We start from the raw sequence: 13354 nt of genomic DNA, 5'->3' as shown, positions 1-13354 counted from the left end.
TTTAGCTCCGCTCGTGTTAACAGTACATCAAGTTGTTGCATATTAAAATAGTATTGCCCTCTATAGAGATGCCCGAAATGCAAACAGGATAAAGTAAAATTTTTGTATTTTTTGCCGGAAAGGTTATTATGGCCGGCAAAGAAGTTCCGGAGTTAAGTTTTCGGGTTGGCAAAAAGTAGTTCCGGAGTTTTAGTGTTTCTGTACTTTTGACGATTAATTATGTCGGTAATTAGCGTGAGATCGGACCGTCACAAAACAACTCGCTTCCAGAACGGGAAGTTATGATCAGTTAATTTCGCAGGAAGTGCCGCCTGCTGGACAGAGCCAATTTATTGTTCGCGCTTCTAATTAAGCATACTGTACAACGTGCATTTAGTTAAATTTTCATGACATGATGGGCGAGAGAGAGAATGATGGCACGTAAAGTAAACAAATCTGTTAATTACAAAGATTAATTTATTTAATTTATCTAACAGATCAACAATACGCAAATAACAAAAGATTAATGTTAATTAAAATGTATACGGTCAAAAGTCTTGTTCTCGTGTGGGCATCAGAATGAGAGCGACGTCGGTTAGACAGATATATCTCTAAAAGGTTTTGTATACACATGTTCGACAAACAGTTATAAGAAGTGTGGAATATGGAATACACACTGAAACAACATACAAACAGAATCGAACAGACATAACGGTAGTCGTAGACATAAATGAGTGTGTTGATGTGAGCAAAGGCACTAATTGAAGATCAACCACAAGGAGGTTAGGTTAAAGAGAGACGAACTCGGGGGTGAGCTGGGGAGCGCAGCTGGGAGGCGGCGGAGGCGGGGGCGGCATCGGCAATTCCACAGCTGCCGAGCCGGGTAGCGAAAGTGTGGAGCTACCGCCGGCGGTGACACGGGGACCCATGTTGTCGTAGTGGGGTATGGCGCAGGGCCTCCGTGGCAGAGTCGCCATTCCGTGGTACACCGGCTTGGCCCTGTGGGGCAAGTCCAACAAGTCAGGACACCTGGAAGCATCGATCGTGGGGTCTCGACTCACTGACACTGAGATGAAGATGTTGCCGTAAGCCGCCGCTGGCAGGACGTTGCCGGAGAACTCCGGTGGCGGCGGATAGACGGCCAAGGGCAGCGGCTCGCTCTCGATGGTGATGTGAACTGGCGGCTCCACCAACTCCAGATCGGGACCCAGCGCCTCGCAGCTTCCGGTGCCTCGATCCGTTGTCGTTGCTATGCTTACGTCCAAAAGCTTCTTTTCCTGATCGGTGAAGCTAACGCTCGCTTTCAAGTTCCTGCGATGGTGGCGGTTACGATTTCGAACACAGCACACTGCGATAGTCGTAATCACAGCAGCACAACCGAACGTGACACTCACTATCACCAGGCCCCACCACACTATGCCACCCTCCGATTTACTGACTGTTGTTGCCGTTACGACTTCGGGAAGCACGAGAGTCACGTTGAGAGAAACCGTGTCTAGAATATTTCTAGCTATACAAGTATATACACCGGTGTCTGCATCACTCACGTTATACACGCTTATATTGACCCACTTGTCTAACAGTCCCTCTTCGGCTTCGATGACTAACCACGTATGATTGATGGGGTAGCCTTCGTAAAGCCACGAAACTTGGGGTTCCGGGTCGCCAGTGACATGACAACCAAAACTGACGTTTCCACCCGCCTCAGCCTGAACTTGAGCTTGAGGTGACACGTACACTCTAGGTGGACAAGCGAATTCTTCAGACGGCACATTCTCCCACAACCGATCTGCAAGTCTTTCGGGTTCCGAACACGTTAGCGAAACGGAATGTAATTTACTCAAAAGTAACCAATCTCGAAAACCGCGCAATTCACAGTCACAACGCCACGGATTACCTTCCACCACCAGAGTTTTTAAATGAGCAAAGTTCATGAAAACCTCTTCGGACAAGTTCCGCAACAAGTTCTGTTTCAAACTAAGCGTTTCCAACGCACCCAAGTGAATAAACGCATTTCTGTTCACGTACTCGAGTTGACAACCATCAAGTTCCAGAATTCGCAGGTGAGGAAGTGGCGGAAATTGCTCCTGAACCAAACGTCGTAAAGGATTGCCATTAAGGTACAGCACACGCAATCTCTCGCTACCACGAAAAGTCTCCGGGTGCAAACTCGTAATTTGATTATGAGACAAATCAACTTCGACGAGTATTATCAAATCTCGAAACGCATCTCGATGTATCTCTTGCAAAGCGGCATTCGACATGAAAATGCGTTGCAGATTCAAAAGACCAACGCTTTTGAAAGCGTCTTTTCCCAACCTGGAGATGTAATTACCCGACAAATCCAGCACTTGCATTTCTCCGTCGAGATTGTCGGGTACCGTGGAAAATCCACCACTCTTGCACACCGCCGTCTTCTTGCCCGACGACCACTTGCAGCGGCAAGGTGTCGGACAGTCCATCCAGTCGGGGGCCGCAAAGGCCAAAGCCGTCATCAGCATCAGCAAAGAAACCACCGCCATAACATCTGTTCATCTTGCCGAACGACCCCTTCCTCGCCGCATACTTTCAACAAACACCAACAATTCGGTCTGACCCAAAAACTCCACAAATCACTTTAAAACGTCAAATAAAAAAACCATTTTCTTGTTTACTCTCGAACGCTCGATCGACAAACATCCATCGCCACAACAGTTCCGTGCACTTTTGTTCTTGTACTGGAGCGTCGACTCACTTCTGGTGTTATTTTTAAATCGCCGACCAAAAATAGAACTGCAGCAATGTATCGTGTATTGTAAATCGCGACGTCGCGTACGAGCGTCCTCTCGGAAACTTCGTTCACCGCACTATGATGTTAGTCCGCAGCTTTATGGGTCGCGGCGCCCGTATTTGTTGCGTCGGCGTCGTCCAACTTGGGATGCGCCGCCCAACCCTATGCAGCAAGAACCTGCTGTTGTTGCTGCTGCTGCTACTTCTCTGCCAACCATCACCAAAAAATTAATTTAAACCCATCATTTATTATCTTCATTTGGAGCTCCGACACTACGTGACAATATCTCCCAATTGATCGTCCACATATCGCGGAAATCACCTCCATATGCCTTCATCTCCTACATTTATACCCGAGAAAAGCTCAATCCGATAATGGTGACAATACCTATCAAAAGGAATCACCTCTTCTCTTCAGCGATTCCACATTTTCAAACTGCTCGAGCTGCGTTATTTTTATCTCACACCTTTTGATGTTAACACAGATTATTAGATCTGCGAATTGACCTGTCTACGCCGAGGTCAAGCGCTTTATCTAATAAAATGAAAAACGATGAGGAAACTTCCACGGTATACTGACCACACTCATGAATATTAGTTACTTTTACTTTACGTTGACAAACTTAAAATGCGTTTAATATATTGGGGTAGAGCCCAAATACAAACACTAGGGACACTTCAAGGGAGAAAATAGTCGAGTTTAGCATACGATCCGTGTTTGTTTAACACCGACTATTCAAAGGATTCAGAAACAACATGCGATACTCAAACTTTTGAACAATTGCCCGTAATTTCAGTATCACTAACTGAGATATTTGCTGTTTCTCTCCACCATAAAAGCTTTTGCGCATAAACTTGGGTGATTTATATGTTACGTACTATTTTAAGCACTCCACGCTTATGATCTACTTACTCAGTTCCAGAACTATTTGCATTCAACTTCTCTTTCCTCGCTTAATCGTAATGAGTATCCTTTTCATTTTTTATCCAACTATTCTTTCAAAACCACATCTCGAGTCGCTTCATCGGCGAAACTTTCACGTTCCGTGATAACCGAGTCACCGAAGAAATCAATATGCAAATGCAGAAACTTACTGTAACTCATTTGCTTTAACAAAGTTAAAATTCGGTGAGGTTCTTTTGTTTTCTTCTCCAAGTTTTATACCGCCAATTTGATTTGTCATTCAATGCGAAACTCAAAAGTAAATGCAGACTAAAAGCATGAAATTATTAAAACCACTTACTTTAACTACGTTTTGATTATGATTTATATTGCTGAAATCAAGATCATTACTCGTCTAGTCGTAACAACAACAAACTACTTTTGTTGATAGATTTACATTATTTTAGCTCCAGTTACATTAAAGTTTGTTAATTACATTCCGGCAACCAACATTTCCGTTGCAACTGTATTAACAAGTATTCTGGATATACACTGAAATTCAAGTGTGTACATTAATTAATGATGTTCTTGAACCTCCGTATGAAAGCATAATAAATAGAATTTCAAGAGCGAAATCTGTAGATAAATAAACCGAGAAACGCATTGCAAATGCATCTCATATACCAAATCTTTCATCTTCTGTATTTATTTACAGATCCACTATTTTTCAGCCTTGAATAATGACTTTCTCTTGAAAAAATTCGAGATTGTCCACTGAACACAGACTGAGCAAAACAAGCTATATTTGGATATAAACAAGCCGTCAAGTAGAATAAATTTTATTCTCGAACGATACAGAAATAAATGTTGGGCAATTTTATCTGAACGTTTTTTCAGCGCAGTTTTCATCATCTTCAAAATGTTATGTTTACATGATAAAGTAAAAGCTGTAATGCGAAAAAACGCGGCTTTTTATGGGCAACGTATTGGAATAAAAAGTTATCGGTTTTGAACGAAACGGATATTTGCGAGTGACCGCGAAATACTGCGCTAGTTGATATGATAAATTTGATAATTGTGAATATAAACTAGCTGAAATATTCGATTTTTCCGGCACCTCCACCATTTTTGTTGTTAACTAAATTAAATTATTGCCTAAAGTACGATCGTATCTATTCAGGAGCCAACGTTTCCTGCAACCAACAAATCATTCTTAATATGTTTGTTTTTATTATTATTTAATACCCAGAATTGGAAATGTGCCATAAAGAAGCCTTCCAACGTAAATTGCGATGATAGATGCTGTCCGTTAACACAATAAAATGATTTGGTTATTTTATTAACACTCTGTATAGAGCTTGCGGCAAGTTTCAGTAGTTGGCCAAGCCCTGCAGTAAGACAAATACACAAAACTGCATTAAGCCAACTTCAAAAGCCATAATTTACTAATGCAGTTTGTAAATACAACAAAATTAATCGGAACATAAACAGGTATGTGTACAAAAGGTAATAATTTTAATCACATAAACCAACAAGGCCTTGTAAACTGTAAAGTAAAATCTAATTTTAGTTTAGGTGAAAATATGAATCTAATATGAAGTAACGGGTATTAGGAGGCTTAGTGCTTTTTCACAAGTTATCAGGGTTGTTCTCCATCGACTGCGACAGTGCAGGCCACACAATTTTTACGTTCCTGGCCAATTTTTGATGCAGATGAAAATAAAAAAAAAACAAATAACTAAGAATGTTTCCAAAAAACAACGCAGAAATTAAAACGAAATAATTCATACTGCATTAGTTTTTTTATTAATTGATGAGATTTCTTGTCTTTACAGGATTTTTTTAATCTTTATCAATTTTATTGACTGATGGTGGCGTCATCTCTGCACACTTTCTCAAATTCCTGATTACATCAAATTCAAGATATCTGCAATATCTGATAAAATATATTAATTATTCTAATAACAATAATGAGATTAATTGGTATTTTCTTTAATTTCGTGTTTACTTACATTGGTTTAATGCACGGAAAGGAAAACACTGACAGGCATTTATCAAAGACGCACGCAAGATGGCACTGACTCACTTGTCATTTTTAGAAAGTCTGATGTGAATGTAGGGTTCAAAACTAACATCCATTATCCCACAGTTCATAAAAGCTTGAATTACACCAAGAAAACTTGCAGGTATAATAATTTAATAACACTGAAAAAATTATTTCTAAGTTGAGAAATTAAAGACCTCACTATGTTTTATAATAACGTAGCGCAGATTTAAGAAAAAACAAAACTTTGACAAGAAAAGTTAACCTTAAATTCACTGTGGCATTCATACATACAAAATGTATGTAAAGTGAACGCATTAAATAGCTTCTAAACACTTAAATTGGTTCGTTTATTAAGCAAGCAATTGTGTTAAAAAATAATTTTTCTAGTGTGTAACGAGCAATTGATTTTGAAAACTCTACATTCGTGAGCTAACTTCACAAGTTTGAACCATGAGTCCATGACTTTATTGTGTTAATATAATTCTATGGAAAATAGTGTAAAACTCGTATTGTTAACGTTAATTAATTCCTGTGCACACTTCATTTTGTTTCACATTTCCCTATAACGCATAAAAAATTTGCATTCTATTTGTCATCACAAATTGGCATTTGCCCAATTTAGAAGATACGGAAGTTCACGGGTCAGAAAGTGTTATTTTTTCGACGAAAATACGTTAAAAGAAGAGTTAATTTTGAAATCAAGCAGTGATCTACCGAAATTTGCAGTGCCACGAACTCCTGAAAACCTTCGAAAAGTGTCGTATGTTCAAGGGCTTAACCTTGATTGCAACTCTGATGAAAGGTAATTGCGTTTCTTTGTGTTAATAATACTCGTCATCTATTTTAAATTTGATTGTGGTCAGGTTTTGGCAATTCACTTTCACGTGAAAGTTGAACGTGAAGTGTATCTGCTTGGTTGCTTTTACTTGAGTTTCCAAAAAGTGGCTTTTTCTGGCCTTATCAACAACAAATTGCACGACGTAGTAAGTTTATTATCTTACGTAAAATGTGCTGATTATTGTTGTTCTTTTTCGCTTTTAAAATTGAGGTTATGACAGGATTACTGAACTTGTTTTATTTTAGCTGGTATGACATCATGGAAATAGGCGATGAGGAAATGTACAGCAACGACCCCGCAGTCTCTGGGGAGGAGATCGTCGAAGAATGGCTGTCTTTGTTCTCCAAAGACACTCTGACCACAACCCACTTTAAGCAACACTGGAAGGTATGGGTCCCCAAGATCTACAGCCCCCCTCTGAACGAAAGCTGCTTAAATTGGCGATTTGACGAGCAGCGCGGCCAGAAAATCCTGTTTAAAACGTTAGAAGAGTTCATTTGTAATGGAAATCCAGCTTCTGTTTTATCAAGACTGAGTGAAATGGACAAGCCCCCTTCAGTTTGTGGGAGAGTCTTCAAATTAGGTGAACCAACTTACAGCTGTCGAGAATGTGGGATGGACAACACGTGTGTTCTTTGTGTTGATTGTTTCAAACACTCTGAACACCGTTTCCACAAGTATAAAATGGGGACGTCGCAAGGGGGCGGTTGTTGCGACTGCGGCGATGTCGAGGCTTGGAAAAAAGCGCCGTTTTGCGAGATCCATATTGCAGGTACTCAAGAAAACACCGAATCCAACCGGAGCTTACCTGAAGACTTGAAAAAACGTACTCGCCTGGTTTTTGAAGCCGTCTTATGGTACGCTTATAACTTACTCAACACGGGACAAGTCTCGGATATTCGCTTGGGAGATATTTCTGATAGTTTTTTCGACGAAGATATGTACTGTACCATTCTGTATAACGACGAAATTCACACTTTTGAGCAAGTTATTGGGACTCTGACCCGCGTCTTGAAATGCAGTCAAAGAAATGCCATAGAGTTCGTTACTAACATCGACAGAGAAGGAAGAGCCGTTGTCAAATGTGCCTCGTTCCAACATTGTAGCGATTTGAAATTAGACATTGAAAAATACACATCGAGGCACGGAAATAAACCATTGAAAGTTTTAGTCAATCACGCTTATGTCATCGCTCATCAAGTCTACGCGACGAAACTGTTAACATGGCTGCAAACTTTCTTAGGCCATGGTGCTGGCTTTCGTGCCATTTTCGCCGAAGCTGCGCTCGAATCACCTCAGAATGAAAACTCGATCATCAAGGGAATTCTGCTCAAAGACTCGACTCTTTGGAAGAGCGCCAGATCGCAATGGCAACGCCTCCTCATTTCTGGGATGCTCCTCGAGTACGAGAACAAGAAAGAACTAGCAAAGATCTTCACGAAGAACTATGGTCCCGTCATGAAAGACTTCATCAAAGACGATCATGATCATTCCTTTTCGATTTCTTCGCTTTCGGTGCAATTATTCACAGTCCCTACTTTGGCCCACCATTTAATCGCCTGCGACGACGTTTTGTACATTCTTCTAAATACTTTCATGTCTGAATGTTCAGGCAAATGCAACAAAGCTGGTAAACTCGAATTCGAAAGAAGTCCATCGAGTCACACTTTTAAACGCGCACATTTTATGCTCTACGATTTGCGATATCTCCTCAGCTCAGTCCCAGAGAACTGGATCGATGACTTACGGAAGAACTTTCTTCACGGGCTCTTCATTATGTTAAATTTATTCACGAAAATGCAAGGAATGGATGCAGTGACTAGACAAGTGGGTCAGCACATGGAATACGAACCCGAATGGGAATCAGCCTTCAATTTGCACATCCGCCTCGCATACTGCATTTCTTTAGCCATCAAATGGTGCAGTAACGACCGTGTGGTCCTTGTCAAAAGTTACAAGGCCGTTCTGAAGAAACTTGACGAAAATCCTTGCTACGATCCGCATGATCGATGGGAGGCCATCGAGCTCGTCGATCACAGCGCTTCTTGTATCATGTACGATGTTGCTTCAAAACCGGTTTCTATCCATTTGCCCCTGTCTCGTTTTCTTGCGGGGCTCCACTTGTACCTCGACAAATTCGATCTTCACTTCAATGAGATGTCGGCGCCCAAACCAACGCCCGTTGAGATCATGGAACCAGTTTTGCGTGCTCAAGTTATGATTGCCCAAGTCCATGCAGGGATGTGGAGAAGAAACGGATACGCCCTTCTCAACCAACTCTACTTCTACCACAACGTGAAATGCAGAACTGAGATGTTAGACCGAGATATAACTCTCCTCCAAATGTGCGCTTCGTTGATAGAAAGCAACGAGTACCTCATCCACGTTTTGCACAAATTCAACCTCATCAACTGGGCTTCGGCTGACTACGAAGTCACCAGTTTAAAGTCACCTGAAGAAGACAGCATGAGACAAACCATAAGTTTAGTTGAAGAGTTTTTACAACTTTTGATTGTGGTCGTCGGGGAGAGATACATGCCGGGGATTAGCAACGTCACCACTGAAGACAGAATAAAAAAAGAGATTATCCAACATCTGTGTATCAAGCCGATGCCTCATTCCGAACTCAATAAAATAATCACCGATGATATTGGCCACGAAACGGCCTTAGATGACGTCATAGACGAACTCGCAGTTTTTAAGAAACCGACTCAGACCTCCGGAAAAGGAGTTTACGAGCTCAAAGACGAATACTTCGACTACTACAACGTGTTCTTCTACCATTACACTCGTGAAGAACTCTCAAAATCCGAAGAAGCGCAAAGAAAACGCCGGAAAACTTTGGGCGACCTGGAATGCTGTCCACCTCCAAAACTCTTGAAACTCAACGAATCGTTCCATATGTTGGTCAACTTGCTACAATGTGACGTCATGCTCCACACCATGCAAATCGTCCTCGAACGTTGCATTAACCTTCGAGCACGAAGCTACTCAGAGCTACAACTCCACAAAGTGCTACATTTAATTGGTTACGCCTTACAAGAAGAAGAATCTAAGAATTACCCGTTCTTTAAATTCATTCACAACTCTGCAAAATTCAACATCTTCAACTTGGTTACCGAACTTCTGGATTGCCCGAGAGTAGACGCCCACAAAGGCTTAGTCAAGTGGGTGTTACGAAAATACAAGGACGTAGCAAACCAGAAAGACCATGAAGATAACACTGAAAAACCCGAGACGTCCACGTCTGCTAACGTCGACAACGAAAAGGAACGACGCGCTAAACTCGCAGCTGAAAGAAGAGCGAAGATCATGGCACAAATCACCGCCATGCAGAAGACATTCATGAAAGAAAACGCGGAGCTTTTCGAAGAAACTAACATTGAACAACCGTCGACAAAATTACAGAGTGACTTGATGGATGTCAGTGAGAGTTGTGAAGAGCAGCCGGTGGCGTTGGGTCCTAAACAAACCACGCGGGTTGGAGTTGAAAAGACCTACGTTTGTATTCTGTGTCAAGAAGAAGAGAAGGTGACGAATAACGGACCGACTTTGGTTTTGGCCGCTTTTGTCCAACAAAGCACTGTTTTGTGCCAACACAAGAATAACGAGCTTCTGGCGAACTTGCAGAATCCTTTATACTTGAGCTCGAATCTCGGGCCAGCACCGCATACCAGTACTTGTGGGCACGTTATGCACGGTGACTGTTGGAGGAAGTACTTTGATAATGTGATGATAAGAGAACACAGAAGACCGTATAGATTACGACATCCTGCAAGCTTCGATGTCGATAAACAAGAATTCCTGTGCCCCCTTTGCGAGTGTCTTAGTAATACTGTATTGCCTTTGGTACCTCCTTTGAGTATCCTCCAACCAAGCTATCCAGCGAACCACACGAGTTACGATGAATACTTAGACTGTGTCGACGTCATCTTAAAGAAGAAAGTCAAAGTTTGTCACGGCATCCTCAAATGCAGCCCGGCGGACTGCTCGAACCTTCACTGCAGCGCTTGTTTAAACGGATCCAATGGTACTAATCTAGACTCGGAGTCCATGGCCATTTGTGACGCGAACTGTTTACTACAACCATACCAAGTTTTTTACTCTTGCGTCTTTGACAACGTGCAGGAAGATTTTGGAGACTTGAAACACAAATTCGAGTCTTTGTTTCCAACGGGTTATCCAGAGTTGGAGGTCAATTTAAGAGAGATGGTTCAGGTGTTTGCTCAAGTCACATATACCAGAGGCCTGAATGTAAATCCGCATCCGTCAGATAAGAGATTAGCACCGATGGCGTGGAAGTCGTTATCGTACACCACTCACGCTATTGAGGTTTTACTAAGAGACCTAAATAAACCACTTCTGGGACACTTATCGAGTAGACAACGCGACTGCATCGAGAATTTAGTCCGTATCGTGGGGGTACTAGGAACCACGTGGCAGAACAGTGTCGTCATCAACAACCACGCTTTGAATTTATTATCGATCTTACACGAGCACCCTTATGAAAGTCCTTCCATCTTACAATGGGATTCCTTTGGATTTTTGATACCATTGACGTTCGCTTTGCCGAGTTTGGCAGATAAAGAGGCACCAACGCCCATTCCAACGGGTAGTACCTTAGAACTACACACTCTTCGTACTGTGTTTATCGCTCACATTTCAAAAATTCTCGTTTTGATGGATTTGGACCAACTCCACGACTCAATGGACACCGGCTTAACCGAAGACGATGAAGTCTTACAAGTTCTGAAACTCATGAAGAAGCACAAGGATGGTTTAAGTGGGCACTCGGTCTGGAAGTACGTCCAAGACGCGTGTATTCCATTCTTACGGTGTTGCTGTTTATTCTACCATTACTTGACTGATGTACCTGCACCATCAGTATTACTGGAAGTCGGGGGCGACACCTTCGCCAACATGTGTACATATTTAGATTTGCCACAAACTCCCAAAGCCTTGTTTACTTCAGAACGAGTCCTTAGGATGGTCAACAAGTGGTGTCAGCACGAAGAAGTACGACAATACCTTGGAGGTACCGCGCTTCAAGTGGTTCATGAACCTTTGCCGGTCAATCGTTTGATTGATCTACCGAGCGACTACAGCGAATTGATCAACACTGTTTCGACGTTCACTTGCCCGAATAGCGATGAAGACGCCAGAACACCCAGCATGTGTCTCGTCTGTGGTGAAATCCTTTGCTCACAAAGTTACTGCTGTCAAATGGAACTCAACAATATGCACGTGGGGGCTTGCAATTACCACGCTCAGATGTGTGGAGCCGGTGTTGGAATCTTTCTGAGAGTCAGAGAGTGTGAAATTTTATTCTTAGCTACTCCGCTCAGGGGAAGTTTCGTTTCTCCCCCATATTTAGATGATTATGGAGAGACTGATATGGGATTAAGAAGAGGGAATCCTTTACGGTTGTGTACAGATAGATACAAGAAGTTACAGACGCTCTGGTTGAGTCATAGCATTCATGAAGAGATTGCTAGAGCAATAGAGTCAAATAATCACGTGATTACAACGCAATGGCATCATCTATAGATTTTTATCAAATTGTGATTTTTAATACTAACTATATAGAGATTTGTTGACATTTTGTGTACCAGTACTAATTTATTTGTTATCGCAGCCGATTACAATGTTTTAAGGAAATTTTCATTTTAGGAGTACTTACTGTACATTTTTTTCACTCTCCCACCATTGTTGTATAATTTAGTAGATGAAATTACTATTTATTCTAGCAGAGAAATGAAAAGTTGTATTATATTAAATGTAACAATACAAAAATCCTAATTAGACTCCATTTTCTTAAAAAAAAACTGTCATTACCCATTGACATTAACAGCATCTCCATGATTTTGTCGTTGGTTCTGGAGCATCCACTCTTATATTGTCGGTAATCGGTAAGAAAGGTTTGTGATTTTTCAACTTATGTGCTAAAGTTAAGAAAATAGCTTCAATATTATCACATTGGGAATCCAACCTTGCTGAAGTTTCAAACAACTGAAATTAGAAAGTTTTTGAGTGAACACAAAAAAACTGATGACTCACAGGCATGTTGTACTGATCAGCAAATCTCTGTGCTACATTTGTAGTTACTGCTGCCACTCCATCACATTTGTTACCAACCATAATTCTTGGGACATCGTGAAGACAATTTCTGTTGCACTCTTCTACCCACTTTTTCAAAGAATCAAAACTTGCTGCATTTGTTACATCATAGACTAAGACTATAGCGTGTGTGTTCCTGTAATAGTGTTTTACCATGGAGGTACGAAATCGCTCTTGTCCTGCTGTATCCCATAGTTGCAGCTTAAATTGAACTTTGTAAAAAATATATTTGACTGGTTAGAACTTACAGTGATTTCTTCTCCATCAAGATCTAAGTTACGACTTCTAAAATCTACGCCGATTGTCGCTTCCGCGTGCTCCAAAAAGCCCCCTTCACAAAACCTATACGTTAATGAGGTTTTCCCAACGTTAGAGTCGCCTATTACAATTATTTTGAAGATCTTCTTATAGGGCTTCGGTATGTCGACATGGGGAACAACAGCCCCACTAGATGTGGGGTTTTCTAGGGGCTCCATTAATTCAAGTACGTAAAGAAATTTCACTGGAGCTTCTTACTAAATAACTGCGCAATTAATTTTCTGTTTCTGGATAGATCTCTAAAAATACCTTTATCACTTTATCACATTTGGTGCATAGTTGCTGGTCATGGGGGCACGAACATTAATTAAAATTAAAATTCAAAAGAAGGAAAATATTGAGAGGAACAACAGCTGACGCATTTGACAGCTATCATCTGTTTGTTTTGACACTTCAAAATCAA

General features: G+C 41.3%; 3 protein-coding genes across 5 annotated transcripts; 1 reads left to right on the top strand and 2 right to left on the bottom strand.

Moving 5' to 3' along the window:
• Positions 1-438: 438 nt before the first annotated feature.
• On the bottom strand, positions 439-2508 carry kek6 (kekkon 6). Of its 2 annotated transcripts, XM_088043876.1 has the most exons (2): positions 1041-2508; positions 784-978 (listed from the first exon to the last, which is right to left on the bottom strand). In XM_088043876.1, the coding sequence occupies exons 1-2, from the start codon at positions 2499-2501 to the stop codon at positions 880-882; spliced, it is 1560 nt and encodes a 519-aa protein (XP_087900002.1). In that variant the 5' UTR covers positions 2502-2508; the 3' UTR covers positions 784-879. The 2 variants fall into 2 exon arrangements, with proteins under 2 accessions (XP_087900001.1, XP_087900002.1); XM_088043875.1 differs by having other exon boundaries at positions 439-2508.
• Positions 2509-6102: 3594 nt separating this feature from the next.
• Ubr1 (Ubr1 ubiquitin ligase) lies at positions 6103-12320 on the top strand. 2 transcript variants are annotated; one of them, XM_088043307.1, is made up of 2 exons: positions 6103-6480; positions 6762-12320. In XM_088043307.1, exon 2 carries the CDS (start codon positions 6775-6777, stop codon positions 12061-12063), a length of 5289 nt encoding a protein of 1762 aa, XP_087899433.1. In that variant the 5' UTR covers positions 6103-6480; positions 6762-6774; the 3' UTR covers positions 12064-12320. The 2 variants fall into 2 exon arrangements, with proteins under 2 accessions (XP_087899433.1, XP_087899434.1); XM_088043308.1 differs by lacking the exon at positions 6103-6480 and adding an exon at positions 6535-6661.
• Positions 12234-13348, bottom strand: LOC148169864 (ras-related protein Rab-33B-like). Its single transcript, XM_088043315.1, has 4 exons — positions 13201-13348; positions 12882-13148; positions 12574-12834; positions 12234-12525 (listed from the first exon to the last, which is right to left on the bottom strand). Exons 2-4 carry the CDS (start codon positions 13107-13109, stop codon positions 12361-12363), a joined length of 654 nt encoding a protein of 217 aa, XP_087899441.1. The 5' UTR covers positions 13110-13148; positions 13201-13348; the 3' UTR covers positions 12234-12360.
• Between the last annotated feature and the right edge of the window lie 6 nt (positions 13349-13354).

This window comes from Gnatocerus cornutus, chromosome 8, assembly GCF_029298725.1.
Source record: "Gnatocerus cornutus isolate USDA-ARS CGAHR chromosome 8, icGnaCorn1.1, whole genome shotgun sequence".
Classification (NCBI taxonomy): domain Eukaryota; kingdom Metazoa; phylum Arthropoda; class Insecta; order Coleoptera; family Tenebrionidae; genus Gnatocerus; species Gnatocerus cornutus.
The sequence above is the reverse complement of the archived record's forward strand: the minus strand, read 5'-3'. Positions and strand labels throughout refer to the sequence as shown.

Bases quoted from the DNA above. Each gene is read 5' to 3' on its own strand.
- Ubr1 (XM_088043307.1), top strand. From the start codon at position 6,775: ATGGAAATAGGCGATGAGGAAATGTACAGCAACGACCCCGCAGTCTCT.
- kek6 (XM_088043875.1), bottom strand. From the start codon at position 2,501: ATGGCGGTGGTTTCTTTGCTGATGCTGATGACGGCTTTGGCCTTTGCG.
- LOC148169864 (XM_088043315.1), bottom strand. From the start codon at position 13,109: ATGGAGCCCCTAGAAAACCCCACATCTAGTGGGGCTGTTGTTCCCCAT. The intron at 12,835-12,881 runs GTAAGTTCTAAC...GTTCAATTTAAG, and splicing joins TTGATGGAGAAGAAATCACT to CTGCAACTATGGGATACAGC. The intron at 12,526-12,573 runs GTGAGTCATCAG...TTCTAATTTCAG, and splicing joins CTGATCAGTACAACATGCCT to TTGTTTGAAACTTCAGCAAG.